General features: G+C 39.7%; 1 protein-coding gene across 8 annotated transcripts in view; it reads right to left on the bottom strand.

The window, feature by feature from the left end:
- Window positions 1-9,863: 9,863 nt before the first annotated feature.
- esrrb (estrogen-related receptor beta) overlaps window positions 9,864-17,140 on the bottom strand; it is a 98,661-nt gene continuing 91,384 nt past the window's right edge. For all 8 annotated transcript variants that reach the window (XM_047345765.1, XM_047345764.1, XM_047345763.1 and 5 more), the window contains one exon: window positions 9,864-14,281. In XM_047345765.1, the coding sequence (XP_047201721.1) occupies window positions 14,037-14,281 (245 nt within the window). In that variant the 3' untranslated portion in view covers window positions 9,864-14,036. The remainder of the gene's footprint in view (window positions 14,282-17,140) is intronic.

Raw genomic sequence — 17,140 nt, 5'->3', positions numbered from 1 at the left:
AACATGTGATCTCCAAGATATTTAATTCAGGAATCACATATGATCTGTCAATTTCCATATATCAGTCTTGTATGAGTCATATTTTAAATACAAAATCCCGTTTATGAATATATATGTGTGAATTACGAGCGGTCATGTGCGTTATACGGTGTACAGCGTGTCTATGGGACCCCTCCATTATTTATGAGATTTCTATAGTGGAGCTCATAGGAGGATAAGGGATGGGTGATTTCCATGCTGAGGTCTTACGAGCCTGATCATGTATCTATTTCTCACTTCACGTGTGCTTTTATCACTGTGTTGTCTGTTTGACTCCCTGTTCATCTCCCTCTGAAATGATGTGAAAATGATAATAAGGATGGCCATGATGTGAAATATGATGCAGCTTATTTTTTTAAGCAAAATGCTCACAGGACGTACCGGTTTGACACATAAAAGCATGACTTTCTTTTGAAGCAAACTATACGGTAAAGAAGACAGAAGCAGAGAGGAACAACTTGGTGGGAGTAAGTAATAAGTGAGCATGTGGATAAGTGTATGTGTGGAAGAGAGAATTCTCTCAGAAGAAATTCTCTCGGGACCAGAGCTGGTCTTTGGCTCCAAAAAGGCAGGGGCCTCCTCCATTATGGTAAACAAGTGCATTCGCTTTAAGGCCATTGGAGATTCCTAACCTTTGCCTGACACTCACTAAAGGTCAGGTCCATCCATGGCTTCCCACTGGGGGCCTGAGCCTGAACATTTCCTCCCTGGTCCATGGAACCCATAGAAAGCCCTCGGCACCATGATTTTCCCAGGTCACACCAACAGGAACAGTGCAGACAGGATAAAATCTCTTCATAAAAACTTAAAAACATATGGGACTGGTCAAAGGTTTACATACACAAAGGTTTACATACACTCTTCATTGACATGAATATCCTATCTTTAAAGACAAATCCAAACAATTCTTTTTTCAGGGTGAAATTATTGTACAACACTAACTTTAATGATTTTTTATGAATTCAGTGCACACATCTGCCTTATTATGTAATTTCTCCAGTCTGCACAGAGTAAAAATTGTACCTACTACTGATAATTGGATAAATGTCCAATTGCAGCCATTAGGAAGCATCTGGCATAAGTCTGACTGGTTATTTGACTACTGTTCTTATCAGGAATGTTAGAGCTTATTTAAATTGGTTGGTTTCCTGGAACTGGCCTGGCTTTTAAGCATAGTCCATAAATTTTTAATAGGTTTGAGGTCTGGCCTATGCCAGAAACATAATGTTTGTTTGCTATATCCACTCTAAAACTAGTTTTGATGTCTTTTTAGGATCATTGACTAAAATGTGCCAAAGTTTCACTCTTTTCACCTCTACTCTCTTCTCAAATGAAGGAATATTGAACAAGATGTTGATGAGCCATCCAGGAAAACTGAAAGATGCTGGAACACCAGTGTCAACAATGAAGTGAGTTTAACATCAACATGGACTGAGATGGTGCTCACCAAAAATGAAGCCCCTGCTTTAAAACAGTCACCTTCAACTATGACTGAAACACGTAGACACATGGACAAACCAAATGCCTTCTAGGGACAAATTTGATGGTCAGACAAGACAAAGATTGAGCTATTTGGTAAAAATACGGAAGCAAATTTGGAGTAGTAATGGTCAGGCTTTCAAAATGATAAATGCTCAACTAACTGCCAAGTATGATGGTGGCAGCCTCATACTGAGGTTCTGTTTTACTGTCAATGACACTGGTACACTGCACAAAGTTTGTGAAAGATGTAGAAGAATCTCCAAATTCTTCAACTTCACTTTGGTGTTCTTGCCGAAAAGTGATCCAAACACACATCAAAACAGATTTTGGGATGGAGAAAGCAAAGTAACATTAAGCTTCTTGAATAGTTTCTGGACAATGCTTTAAAGCCAGGTGGGTGCCAGGAAGCCAGTTCAAATAAACTCCACAATTTTTGATCAGAAGAGTGATCAAATATTCAGCCAGAATGATGCCAGAAGTTTGTTGATGGCTATGTAAAGTGTAAGGTTTCTCTGCATGTAATGAATAGCTTCATTACGTATGCTGGAACACTTAAAATGCTGTTTTGAATATTGTTGAAAGAACAAAAGACACTGTGAAAGAGATTGGAGTATTTTATTCTTAGTTTGTGGGTGTTTTAGGCAGCTTCTTCTCAGCTGGTACTGATGATGACCTGTCCTGGTTAACAAACATAACAAATGGATAAAATACCAGTATTGTGACCAGTCTTTGGAATTAATTGTTTTCCAGTGTATTGTTAAACAAATGACTTACCTCTGTCTCTTCCTCTGTAGGGTGTTTGGGCTAAAAGATTCCCCAGGGGCCTGAGCACCTTTTAAAGGTTCTGGAAGAGACCATTATAAATTGAAGGGGAGGAGTAAACTGTGTGCATGTTAGTCTTTAGTGTTAACGACTTAAGCCTAGGTAGAGACTTGTTTTAGAGATGTTTAGTAAGGTTTGTTAAATAAAGTGATGTTTTAGCTATGTTGTATGTATGTTAGTGTATATGTTTGTTTCGCCTGTCATGGTAGGTCTGTTAATGGGAGGGGCTATAAAAGGCTGCCGGTTAACAAACTGACGGTGGCGGTAGCTGTGACCATGTGTGACTTGTGTAACAGGGTCTTGTACCTGTATGTCTTCAGTGTTGGTGAATAAACACCCACTGGGCCTGCACCTTTTCTCTGCCTCAAGCCTCCTGCCTTAATCCGTCGCCAAGGACCATTCTAACACTGCAACATGCTAAATGACATTTTTAGTCCCTATCTATATAATGTCAATAATGTTAATTTTCTTTGTTTACAAAAAAAAGAAAAGAAAATGCTAAAGTAAATTGAAAGACAAACCTCTACACACAAATCTTTGTGATGTCTTGCCAAAGAAAGCATTGACTAATCACACCTGCACACTCAGATGAACCAAACGTCTTAAAACAATTCAAAATACCACCCTGGCACAAAGTAATAGCTCTATAATTGTGTTAAACGCCTGTGAAGTGAACACACACACCACCCTATGTAAGTTTTTCTCAGATTGATGGACGTATTCATCCTTATCAGAGCTCCTTATCATCCTTCATTATTTCCAAACCAGTGGTTAAATTGGAAAAGCCCATAAGAACGCGTGAATACATGGCAGAGGTAATAAAACAGAAGGAAAGAAAAGCCATCCTCCCTTTCTCACACACACATTTTCACAATTGTGCTTTCCTTGGAAAGAAAGAAGATACTCTCAGGAGATAGTTGGAAATATTTTTGCTCCTCTGCAGCTTCATATCAGTGAGCAGCACATATAAAGGTACAGTAGGGTAAATAAATCTCGAATGAACATAACTCTTAACATGCACTTATCTCTGTATGTGTGTGTTTATACAGTTTATTACCTTCCTGCCCTCTTACAGACCACTGGTGTTGGAGAACGTGCACACTGATTTTAGTTACATACCCTGCAATTGTGGTTAGTGTGGTCTTTTATTAGCTTGTCATGTTTGGTGTCTTCTTTTAGTATCCATTGGGACATCATCCTGGAAGAGAATTTCCATATTTTTTGCAAAACATCAAAAGAAAATTTTCTTTGGGCACCACTTCTACAGACGTAAAATACATGCATTTCACATAGGAATTCAACTAATAATGTGCAATCTCACTGTAATTATGTTTTGTGGTAGATTACATATATGATGAACTCTAATTCTGGTGTCAAAGTTTTTTTTGATAGTTGATCATTAAGTGCTAAACTTTTCACACCTCAAATACTTTGTTATATTGAAAGTAGAGTGTTTTAGGTGAAATAATTATATTGTGTAAACCTTCCAACAACCCACATGTGTAAGGATTTTTCAAATGTGAAACATGGATATTATATTGTGTAGTAACACGTGAAATACATGTGGAAATTATGTTTTGTAGTAACGTGTGAAACAGATGTGGTAAAAAAGGTTGCACATGTAAAACAATTTACACATGTTGAAGGTTTTTTCATTTCTGTATTAGGGTATGTGCTGCAGTAACAAGAGGAACATGTGTGGAAATTAAATCATGTAGTAACATGTGAAAACCATGGGAAAAGCTTCATGTAAAGTATTTGTGGAGGGTATCATCACATGTGGATAGTGTGCAGTGACATGCGAAATGTTTTCCACATATGGATGGTTTTTCCACATGCATTACAAATGTTATATGATGTAGAATCATATGAAACATGCAGGAAAACATTCCAAATGTGAAGCATTGTCTTTTTTGTTGTTGAATGTGAAAGATGTGAAAAAAACAGTGGAAGTTATATTTTGTAGGAGCATGTCTTTCACATGTGGAAATTAATTGTGTTAACCTCCCCATTTGCAGCACATGTGTGAAAACTTTGCACATGTTAAATACTTTCCACATGTGGAAGGTTTTCCTAAATGCATATCACATTAGTTACATTGTGAAGCATGCAACATGTGGAAAATCGTTTCATATGTAACATGTTTGTGGAAGATTTTCCAACATGCAAAACATACATATTAACATACAGGGGTTGGACAATGAAACTGAAACACCTGCCATTTTAGTGTGGGAGGTTTTATGGCTAAATTGGACCAGCCTGGTAGCCAGTCTTCATTGATTGCACATTGCAACAGTAAGAGCAGAGTGTGAAGGTTCAATTAGCAGGGTAAGAGCACAGTTTTGCTCAAAATATTGAAATGCACACAACATTATGGGTGACATATCAGAGTTCATAAGAGGACAAATTGTTGGTGCACGTCTTGCTGGCGCATCTGTGACCAAGACAGCAAGTCTTTGTGATGTATCAAGAGCCACGGTATCCAGGGTAATGTCAGCATACCACCAAGAAGGACGAACCACATCCAACAGGATTAACTGTGGACGCAAGAGGAAGCTGTCTGAAAGGGATGTTCGGGTGCTAACCCGGATTGTATCCAAAAAACATAAAACCACGGCTGCCTAAATCACGGCAGAATTAAATGTGCACCTCAACTCTCCTGTTTCCACCAGAACTGTCCGTCGGGAGCTCCACAGGGTCAATATACACGGCCAGGCTGCTATAGCCAAACCTTTGGTCACTCATGCCAATGCCAAACGTCGGTTTCAATGGTGCAAGGAGTGCAAATCTTGGGCTGTGGACAATGTGAAACATGTATTGTTCTCTGATGAGTCCACCTTTACTGTTTTCCCCACCTCCGGGAGAGTTACGGTGTGGAGAAGCCCCAAAGAAGCGTACCATCCAGACTGTTGCATACCCAGATTGAAGCATGGGGGTGGATCAGTGATGGTTTGGGCTGCCATATCATGGCATTCCCTTGGCCCAATACTTGTGCTAGATGGGCGCTGTCACTGCCAAGGACTACCGAACCATTCTTGAGGATCATGTGCATCCAATGGTTCAAACATTGTATCCTGAAGGCGGTGCCGTGTATCAGGATGATAATGCACCAATACACACAGCAAGACTGGTGAAAGATTGGTTTGATGAACATGAAAGTGAAGTTGAACATCTCCCATGGCCTGCACAGTCATCAGATCTAAATATTATTGAGCCACTTTGGGGTGTTTTGGAGGAGCGAGTCAGGAAACGTTTTCCTCCACCAGTATCACGTAGTGACCTGGCAACTATCCTGCAAGAAGAATGGCTTAAAATCCCTCTGACCACTGTGCAGGACTTGTATATGTCATTCTCAAGACGAATTGACGCTGTATTGGCCGCCAAAGGAGGCCCTACACTATACTAATAAATTATTGTTGTATAAAACCAGGTGTTTCAGTCTCATTGTCCAACCCCTGTGTCTTATTGCATGGGGAAACATGTGAATCTCTTTTGTTTAATCAGCAAGGACTAAAGCAGATTGACATCAGATGAAAAGACGTGTGAACTGTAAACAAGCTGAAATGTAGTTCATTCTATGTTTGTATAACGGTCCACTGAATAAGGAGGGTGTTTTGACAAACTGGGACAAAGCAAAGGTCTGCTGACTGCCATCAGGTTTTTGAGGACACCTGCTTATCCATGCATCAAGCAGTGTAGGAGTGTAACCTGATAAATGCACTTAAAACAGTGATGATGGACAATGAGAGGGCGAAATCCCAGATGCCCTGGACTGTCTGCCTGCTAGGTACTATGAGAGCCTATTGATCAGACCTGGACCCGGTCAGAGATGTGGGGATGCCTGGCTCAGATACTACTAGTGGGACAGGTACTGCACAAGAGTAACTAGGATCTGTAAGGAAATATATCTACTCTTGAGCCCATTGCATTGTCCTTTTTGTTAAAGACCAGACATGTTTATTGCTTGCAATCAGCTCCCTCTGAACAAGACGGGGAAAATTTCTTCTGCAATATTGCAAACTGTCTGCCTTTTTGAAATTGATGTGACGTAATGTTTCTCTCTGAGACATTGATAGCTCTATGGCTGTGAAAACGCCCAGATCCTGTTATTGAATAGTAATAGGCTTGTCAGCCGGTGCCTCCAATTTCACAAATGGAGCAATAAATACACACAACTGAATCAGTGGAACAATAAGAATCCCTATAAAGAACAGTTGTGACTGAAAAAGAAGGAGTGGGAAAGACTGGGTGGGTGTGTGTAAAGGGATGGAGAGACAAGAGGTCGAAGTAAAATCTGGCTGCAGAAAAGAGATGAAAAGTGCATAAATGTGAGTGAGAGAGGAGCAGACGGAGAAAGATGGTGGCCCACTCTTCATTTCTGTGCCACAAGCTCTCCTGGGCATTTACGTGCTCTGTTTCCAACCTAAGTGTAATTTGAGGCCTGGATTTGATACAAAGTGTATGCAGCAGCTCTGTTCAAACCCAATCATTCACCCTGACGTGTAATCCTTTCACTCACCATCATCACGCTGCTTTGGGAATAATGAAACACACTTAAGCAATACACAGCAGTTGTACAGCTGTGAGCAGGGGGATGCATCTCGATGAGATGCCTCGTAACTCTAATGAAAGGCGTTTTGACCTGTCAGGGGAGGTAAACGATTGCCCTTCTACTGTATCTGTGAGAAACTTATTGATGGCAATATCTGGTCCAGCTGGGTGATTTGCATGGGAAATGAGGTGCACATTGCTTTTAAAAACCACAGCTCTTGGCATCAATGTGCTCAGGATGTTGTTTCCCCTTTTTCTTTCTTTTGCTCCTTTCTTGTTGTATGATGCTATTGTTTCAACGAAGAGGATTATTACAATTAATTGGTTGGCAAGACATTATTTCAAAAAGGGAAATTGGCTGTCATAATTACATAGTGAAGGGAATACTTTAACTCCCTGGAATATCAGCTTCCTGAAATAATGGAGCAGCAGCCCCCCTTTATATCCCCCTTGCCCCATTCGTGTTAGCAAGTCTGTCTGTTTCTTGTGACGGATCCATTTTCAACAGTCCCTGGCCCTGCAGCGACTGTGGTTGATTGCTGGATGGTTGGGTGGCCTTGGTGCATCTCTCACTGACTCGCCTCACTTACTGCCACCAATCTCTGGTCCTCCGGGAATGTCGATCTGCTCTTTGTCCCATTCCCACAGCTGAAATCCCTCTCAGTGTGTGTGTGTTTACACCAAGCAAAGGATAAGGTTAGGTCAATAGTTGCTCCACCAGAGTAATAACCAGAGTAGTAGAGATGATCGGCCGATTTCTAACTTGATTGGCCTGACCATTGACAAGCCATTCAGAGACTCGTTTTTATGATCAGGAATGCAATACGTTAAGTCCTACTAGGTCGCTTTGACAACACTCTTCACTGTGATGCTGATACTGAGTGAAGAAATCTCAAAGTCAGCTGTTTCATTATCAGTAAAGTGTTTAAAATTGAGTAAGAGGCACAACAAAGACCTAAGGAGATATTTAAAAGGACAAGTTTTTCTATACACTGAGACATGCCAGGACATATCTGCACAGTGCTGCCAATGTAGCAACTTAGTATTCACACCCTTATAATGACTCTTTCAAAAAATCAACCAGTGACTATTTTAGTTACTTTTCTGGTGTTATAGGAGACTTTTGAGACTTCTTAGCTCTTACTCATTCTTAGCTATTATTCTCCTTTTACACATGTACTGTAAATATGTCTGCCCATTTCTGAAGTAACGTGTCACTGCCCTCTTGCTTTCACTGCATTTATTGAGTTGGTATGGCTACTAGTCACAATATCCCCTAGGGGGCGGTTCTGAGCTAACTTCCAAATTCAGAAGCAAGTTTCAGAAAACATGGCGACAGCGAAGGAAGTCGTGACAATGTACATTGAAAAGAAACGGTAGACGGAGGTGGTTTGTGCTGCCAGTTAAAGCATTGGGCCAGTTCCATGAAAGTAGATGTTTGGCCATTTCTATCAACGTTTTCACCTTTTTTCCTTTCATTGATGGTTTATGGACTATTTTGCACCACACTACCTCCATAATTACCTCCGTGACTATCAGTGGTAATGCCACATTTTTTGTGTTTGCATGTTTACCGTTGATCATAAATGGCCCAGTGAGCAGTGGGTGTGGTCATTACCCAGCCCCAAAGCATTCACAGATGGCACAGTCTTCACACAGCAGTGGCTATGGGATTCACAGTGATTTGAAGGGAGCTGGATCTTGTGGATTAGTTCCTTTCAAACAGCTGTTCAAAAGAATGGCTCATTTTAATATTTATGTAGTTTTTAAGAACACAGACTCTGTTAATTCATACTATCCAGGATATTATCACTGGAAGGAAATATAGGGTAAGATCTGGATAGGGGCATTGTATGGTGTAGAGGTAGAGCGGTTGCTCCATATACAAATGCTATTGTCCTCAATGCAGCCGTCCTGGGTTGGATTCCCGACTTTGTGACATTTGTTACATGTCTTCCCCCCCTTCTCTCTCTGCCAATTTCCTGCCTGGTACCTGTCAATTAAGGCCACTAGTGCCAAAACAATCTTTAAAAAGATTTTGATCAAAATCTGTTATTCGTGTAAACATTATGTCCTTTGGAGGCACCAGCCACTCACATCGATTAAAGCTTGACCTATTGTTCCCCTTAGACCACTGCAAACCAGGCACTCACTTGAAGGAACAATTCAAATCAAGTCATGTAATATTTGCATATCAAACAAGCATGGCACCTGTATTGTGCTGCGCACCTCACCTTGTGCCTGTTCTCCTTGTCGCTCAGTGGAGGAGGTAAGAATGAGCTTCTGTGTGCCTCTGTATTTAACAAGCAACAAAGATGTTGGCAACACTGTGTCTGCAATTCATTCAGGCTGGGGAAGAGCGAGAGAGAGCAAGACTTTCAACACAGAAGTCTGAATAGAGTTGAGCAAAGTTGCTGTTCTGTCCTTTTGAGATTTCAACCTCTGTCATCGAACATAGTAAATTTTGGAAATGGTGACAGTCTTGGAAATCCAATAATGAATGAAAGAAATTACATTCACCTTAATATACAAACGGGGACTACTGTTGCATTGAGGCTAGTCAACTCGACAATCGCTAATAACAGAGTCTAACCTATGTAATTATTTTCTTTGTATTTTGACATATTAATAAAACAATTTTTTTACAGTAACTGCTCTATCATACAGTGGCATAATGTTGCCTCTGCTCCTGATATAAATAATTAACAACCACTCATGACTGCAAGTATTTTCCAGTGCTTATCTTAAGTCTTATTATATTATAGTTCTCAAAGAGAAATCAGAATAGGCTAAAATTAGTATAGGCAGGTGAAAGCTTTACAAACATCAGAAATCAGCAACAACATTCTGATTGGTGCATCTCTTCTGAGTAAACATGCGGTACTAAGGGTAGTGTAAAAACAAACTAAAGAACAAATTTGGGAATCATTCTATGCAGATGTTAAATTTTGAGTAAAAGCACAAAAACATAGAGCTCAGTGAGTATTTAATTCATTGATCCTTTACCTTTTTGAAAATCAAAACAGAAGTTACACAGATATTGGTGATTCAACAATCAGAGATATCAACGTACACCATTGCCAAATGATATATTTCACACCATAAATACTCAACACAGACGCAGGAAATCAGTTACCTGCCCCCCGTTTGCAGTTTGTCTCATGAAGGGACCAATTCTGACACAACAATGCTAATATAAACACATACCCACTTTGCCTCACCCCAACAGTAAATTTGTACGGTCAACATGAAAGATGCTTTTCCTTTACAAATGTCTGTGAGGAATCAGTGGGATGAGAGGAACATGACTATAATTACAAATGTTTTGGCAGGAGCACTGAGAAACATATTTCATTTTTTTCTGTGGTTAATAAAAACAATGATGGCTCAGGTATGTCACAGATGAGAGCAGAAAGTTGAACCAGAGGAACATTGATAATATGGTGATGAGGTAGTAGTCAGCAGGGTGCTGCATACTTGTTCTCCAATGGTATTTTGGCAACCTACTGTTAATAATGCTGATATTTATTATATTTACAATCCACATACAGGAACAACTTATAGTGTATGTAGGCATGGGCCGGGTACTAATGTCAGACTTTCTCCATACCATTCCTTACAGTTTAAAGTACATTTAATGAATTGCCATAGAAACTGCCAGGTTGAGCAGAGTTTCTTCAGGCTATATGGAGCATGGAGTAAAGCATTGCTGCCCCTACCCCACTTCTTGCTGCACACTACCTTTCACCTGGCCTGAAAAAAGCTACTAGGTTTTCCTAACACTTACAGAAAAGACCATATCTACTGTTTGGTAATATTTCTGGAAAACATGGACCAGCCATCATTCTTTTAGATATGGCAAGCTGTTTAAAATCAAACAATCATTTGTATTTTAAATATTTGCCAACCAACATATCTTTACTCAAGGTGAGACTCTCATACCGGCCCATGCATTTCATGTAAGTCCTGTCTTTTATTTAATATGTTGTCATATCGCAGGGAAAAATTAAGAAAAGATCAAAAGTCTTAGGATTCATTTAGACCCTCTACAAAATTCTATTTGCAAAAACCTTTTGTAATTTCTTTTTTTCCATTTTTTACTAAAATAAAGGCAAGTTAAGTATGGTTAAATTTTTTTTATCTAAATAATTTTAAATATAACTAATAAAAATTTCTCCAAAAGTTTGCTTTTAAAACATGCCTTTAAAACAATTTCAGTCAGAATTGGTCCCTGATGTATTGCACAACATTAAATTAATTTCACTTATGAATTTGACCTTTTAGAAAGGAGTTAGTTAACTGGACAGTGGCTAGTTCAAATAGGGGTGGGTAGAATGAATGAAATAGGCTTGTGTGGCCGCAACTCTTTGGTTTCTTTTGACCAATGCACCAAATAGCTATGATTGTGCCACAATTTATCACTATAGGCATTCCCTTCTAGTTTTTCTGTTCCTGTAGTTAAAAGTCAGATTTTTTGCTGAAATCTGAATTTTTTTGCATGGTGGTACACACTACTATATAACTGCGACCGCCGTCAGTCTAAATGGTTCTTGACTCCAAAGCAACCCACATGCACAAAGGGAGAAAACTGACGTCACACAGCAGCACACTGTTTATGGAAGTAAAAATGGATGTCAGCATCGGTTTTGTCATTTGTTGTTGAGCAACAAGAGCCAACAATATTATGACCACATGATAACATGACGAAGAAATGTAAGAAAAAAGAGAGCACAACTTTAAACAATGGTCTTTTGTGGAGCAGTGACTGCTACTTCTTTAGAGAAATCTGTGTGGATGCATGTTGGAGCCTGGACGAGGACCCTGATGCTTTATCCTATTTAGTACCACATATGGAAGTGGCACAATTCAGATTTTTTTGAAGGTGGGAAAATCGGAATTTGGCCATTCAGACTGCCATGAAAAAGTCAGATATGGGTCACACATGGGCAAAAAAATTGGATTTGGGTCGCATATGCCTGCTGTGTGAACATAGCCTTTGTTACAACTATGATACCTTGAAAGCGTGGTATTTTTACTCAAGCCAAAACTCCAATACTGGCGCTGTCTTTTTGCAGGAAAGAAAGTTGAAATTATCCAGACTTCTGTTTGCAAAATACACTTTAACCATTTCTTCTATTGTACTGCAATTTAATTAAAATAAGTGTAAATGAAATCTGATTGTATGGATTTTCATCTAAAAGATTTAGAATACGCTTACTCTAAACACATGCCCTTAGCATAATTTCAGTCAGAATTGGTCCCTGCTGTATTGCACAACAGTAAAACAACTTAAATTTCACCTTCCACAGAAGTGTTCGTTAATTGGGTAGTTCAAGTAGGGAGGTGTAGGATGATCTGGGGAGTAGTGGTTCTCCATTAAGTGGCCATTCAGGCAGCTGCTGACCGCTCGATTGCTACTAGCCTTTGATATCACAAGCGTAGCCGCAACTCTAACCTATGCAATGTCAGGGATTCCTTTGATCACAGTATCATATTGTTGTGACATAGCCACACTTTATCTCTACAGCAATATAAGCATTCCCTTCCGGCACATTCCTCTGCATGTGGAGGGTGGCGGACGGCACTGAAGCATTACTCACACTTAGCGTAATGGACCTTAACACAGGGAGAAGCAGGAGAATCATCCCCACACCAGGGATCACACCTTGTACAGACACACTGTTGCCCTTTGAGGCGTGCACACTTTGGTTCTTGCATAGCTGTTCACATGTGCATGATCGGGCGCACGAGATGCCGGCGGGAAAGGTGTTATTCTGCACCGGCCACTGTGTCAACATGAGGTCAAGAAGTGGTCCACGTGTTCATTGTACTCCTGGTGCAGAGGCTGCACAGTCAACAGCCCCCCCACTAGGTAAAAATAAACCCAGTGTGAAGCGCAGCTCCTGCTTTGCAACTGCCATTCACCTCCATTCAGTTGAAGCCCCATAAATACAGGCACAGCTATTGAAAGATGGGAGGTGTCTAAAATGGTGAGAGCAGATGCCGGACACCTTGCTCCCTCTGACTTAAAGAGCCCAAAATAGAGTGGTTGACATATAGGCCTCTGATTGTTTGAACAAGGAATCTCATGGACTTCCGCCACTCGGCATAAATCCTTTGAAACTTCCACACCGAACCCGCTGATTATCTTTCACCTAGGCTCAATCCGATCATCTATTTGCATGTCAAGAAGCAATTTCCATAGACTTAACCGACAGCTGAATTTGGGGGTTTAGTGCTTGAGAAGCACCAACACAAACTTCTTCACAAGGGGAAAAATATGAGTGTACAACAGGGAACAAGTGGTGTCTCGCACAGGTGAAACTGACATATGAACAGGCATGGTCTTTAGGCAACAGCAGCAAAGAAAAGCACATGAAATATAGAAAATGCAACTTGGCTTCCCCGCAGCTCCCCTTATTGCTGAATTACTACATAAGACTATTTTACCTGCCTATGCTAGGTTGGTTAAACATGGATTCAGGGAGTTTTCCAGTCTGAGAAGGATCCACTAAGATCACACTGCTTACTGCTCAGGAGAGGTATTTTATCCATGGACATTTAACCGATAAGAATTATCGTTTAGGTAACAATTTTCCTCTTTTCTCTCTCTCTTGTTTTTTTTTATTTTTTACAATTTTTCTTTTTTGCAGGAGGAGAGCAAGAGAAAATGGTTACCAAGTTCGTCAGATTACGAACTGTACACTCAGCTTTCCAAATAGTAATTATTTACATGTCCTGGTTAAGTCCAAACAAAAAACAACAACACGAGCCTGCTTATGGTTGTTGACACCTTTGCTTTCTTCAGAACATTTTTTAGGAACTTCCTACTTGTTCTGAAGATGCAAAGGGGCAGAAAGGTCCTTCATATACAGCATGACCACTGATAATTACAAAAGAAAGTTATTACTGTACATAATATTTATTATATATTTTAAATTAATCTGGATCATTTTATATTTATACTACTAACCAAGTTTTTCACTTGTTTTTTTTTATTTTTTATTTAAAGTCCCAAAGATCCACAAAGAGGAGATGTCAGTTTCTGCTTTGCAAACTACATGGCTGGTTCTGTCTCCTGAGAACCCTCAGCCATGATTCAAATCACTCTCTGTCTTTTTATTGCAGCCCCTCGCCTCCAATCAGACCTTGGCCTCAAGCATCTCCAGGAAGAGTTTGTGCATGGGCACCTTGCCTTGCACCTTAATGCTGTAAAAGTGCTGCACAGCCTTAGTTGCAGTCTGCCTCAGCAGGGGCAACGTCATGAGCAGTTTTCCAGCCCGTCGCGGGTCCTCCTGATGCTGGCTGCTCTCGTAGTCCTGAAGGGCCTCATGGAGAGCGTCCTGCAGCTTCTGGACTGCCTCCATGTCCTCTATGTGCATGGAGTCTGCTGGGACAAGAGAAAAGATAGATTTTCAAATCCTAAAATACGGAAGAACTGAAAATAGAAATATAATTGTGAACACTACCATAGCAGACCCAATACTGTCAACTGGACAAGTTACAAGTATCAAGGTATAGTCAAGCACAAGATTATTCATATTGCTGGCTGAACTTAGATATGAAGTTAATTCCGTATAACCAAGAAGTTTGTTTCTGATAGGAAATGAGACGGGCATCTCTCAGAAGATAACAATGTAAAATAAGTATTAAATGTAAAAAAACAAATTCAACAGTTTTTATTAGTTTTTTTTTTTCATTGGATAAAATAAGGGTACTACATTTTTTTCTATTGCTTATCAGAAAGGGAAAATCAGATATTTGGGAAAAACAGACCAGCAGACTGTCCTGTTGAAAATATAATAAAATAATAAAATATCGCTGTTTTAAAACTACAGCTGGCTACCTAATAGCGGTTGGTTATAAATGTGTAACTTAATAAACAGCAGAATTACAAAATGTATAATGTTCTGCAAATTATATTTAAAAACTACTTGTACATGTTTATTGCATATTTTTGTTTAAGGTTGTATATAAACAAAATAGTAACAAATAAATGGTATAGAATAAAATTACTATCACTGGATTGTGGTTACATTTTATACTAGCAGCAGCTGGAGGAGCTACAGAAAGCTGTAGTCGGGTGGGAGAATCTGTTCACAGGACAACTACTGCTTATACACCCCCACCAATCTGGCCTGTTGAAAGAAAGCCTCAAGAAGTCCAGGTTGCAGTTTGCCCCAGGCTTTGTAAGGAACACAGCACACATGTAAAAGAAGGTGTTCCGGTCCCACAGTGAGTCATTGTGGTGTCAGCATCATGCTGTAGGGATGCTTTTTTAGCAGGGAAAGGAGAGCTGGTCAAAGTTGATGTAAAGATGGATGAAGATAAATACAGGGCAATCCTCTAATAAAGCCTTCTAGAAGAAGCAGAAGACTTGAGACTGAGGCAGAGGTTTATCTTCCAGTAGGACAACGACCTCAAACATTTAGCCCGAGTTACAATGAAATAGATTAGTTTAAAGCATATTCATGGGTTAGAATGGTCTACTCAAGGTTCAGACCTAAGTCCAAATAAAAATGTGTGGCAAAGCTTGAAAAGTGAAGTTTTAAGACATTAGGGTTAGAACTTTTTTTTGCAAAAAGGAATGAGAAAAATGTAAATCTGAAGATGTCCAAAGCTGGTTAAAGCATATTTGAAGCTATGGATAAGGTGAAAGGTGGTTCAAAGGATTGCGTCAATGGAACAAATGCGGTTGAATACAAAAGCATGCCACACTTTTTAGATTTGTATTTGTAAAAAGTTTGAAAACATTAAATCATTTTACTTACAAATTCACAATTATGCACAACATGGTGTTAGTCCCAACGATTTATTAAAGTTTTGGGTTGTAGTGTGACAAAATGTGAACAAAGGTTAAGGGGATTAAAACTTACAAAATAACAAAATAAAATAAAAAAGAAGAAACCACAACTTTTATGTAGTTTTTATATTTTTGTTCTTTGACCAAATAGGTGGAGTACCCATTTAGGCCTTAACCAGTGTGAATGAAAATCAGTGTTGTCCTTTTGTTAAAAGTGACATGAATTCAAGCCAATCTGTGGTGGGAGTCCACATTAAAGACCTCAGTGTCCCAAAGGAAAGGTTGGTTCCAAGCAATGAAAAAGGCCAGCTCCACTTTCACTACACTACAAATCTACAGTCATATTCAATAAATTAGAATATGTGTTGCAATGAGGATTGTTTGTCAGAGTATTTTTTGAAAATAATCTTTAAGCAGGTATAAAACATACCTTTCAAAAATACTAATTTACTGAATGGGTCTGTATATGAAATTTGACATTGTTCTTCCATTCAGTGGAAGCCTAAATCTTTGATCATTCATTTTTTGTAAAGTATGCCTTTCTTTTTACTGCACTGCAAACCTTTTTGGGGTTTTTCTTGACTCTTAATACTCAAATCTCTTCCACATCCTGAAACGTTTTGGAGAAATCTGCAGTCTCAGCCAGGCTTCCCTCTGGTATTTCTCACATCTGTAATGTTACGCTACACTTTTTTTTTTTACTGATTCGACTGCCCTTCGTGTTACCATCCCCCTCTTCCATTTTCAGCTTTTATTCTGGGCCCCCAGCTTTTGTGTTCCATCTCCTCTCTCCCTGGGAGGGTCCGGGGTGGCACTCTCCCTCACTGGTTAACTGGCACCTCGCACTCGGGAGACAGCGTGTCATTGGCCGCCTGACTCGTCTCACCTTGGCAGCGCATATTTTACCGCGCGGGACAGTAAAAGGCAAAACAGATTTAAGGCTTCGCCCCAGATTCATTGACTGGAACAACTGTATTCCCAAGACCTTGAGACATTTCTCACCCTGACGGTTTTCAAATCCACAGTGGTAAAATGAAGTAGGTCGTTTTTGTAAAGTGAACGTGGGAGGGGCTGTGTGGTGAGAACAAAAGCCAAAAAGAGGAAAACAAATTACAGATGAGGATGTGATGGGACATGATTAGAATTATCAGTTTTTTTGTTTTTGTTTTTATAGAAATCGTTTGTTTTAACATATCAATCCAATGTTTTGTTCTGTTTTTACACCTTCACAGACACATTTCTGTGATAAAGCAGCTTTAATGAAATGTTTTACAGCGGGGAGAAAATAAAAAGAGGGATGGAGACATCTCAACAGATGGGAACGAAAAGAGGGCAGCGTCCATGGCGCTCTGTTCAGTGGAGGAGGGGGTGGAATAAAAAACAACTTTGAAGAAACAATTTCCCTGCAATCCATCAGTGAGCCCACGTCAGTCGAATTGATAA

Source organism: Girardinichthys multiradiatus, chromosome 19 (genome assembly GCF_021462225.1).
Source record: "Girardinichthys multiradiatus isolate DD_20200921_A chromosome 19, DD_fGirMul_XY1, whole genome shotgun sequence".
Taxonomy (NCBI): domain Eukaryota; kingdom Metazoa; phylum Chordata; class Actinopteri; order Cyprinodontiformes; family Goodeidae; genus Girardinichthys; species Girardinichthys multiradiatus.
This window is presented reverse-complemented; position numbering and strand designations above follow the sequence as displayed.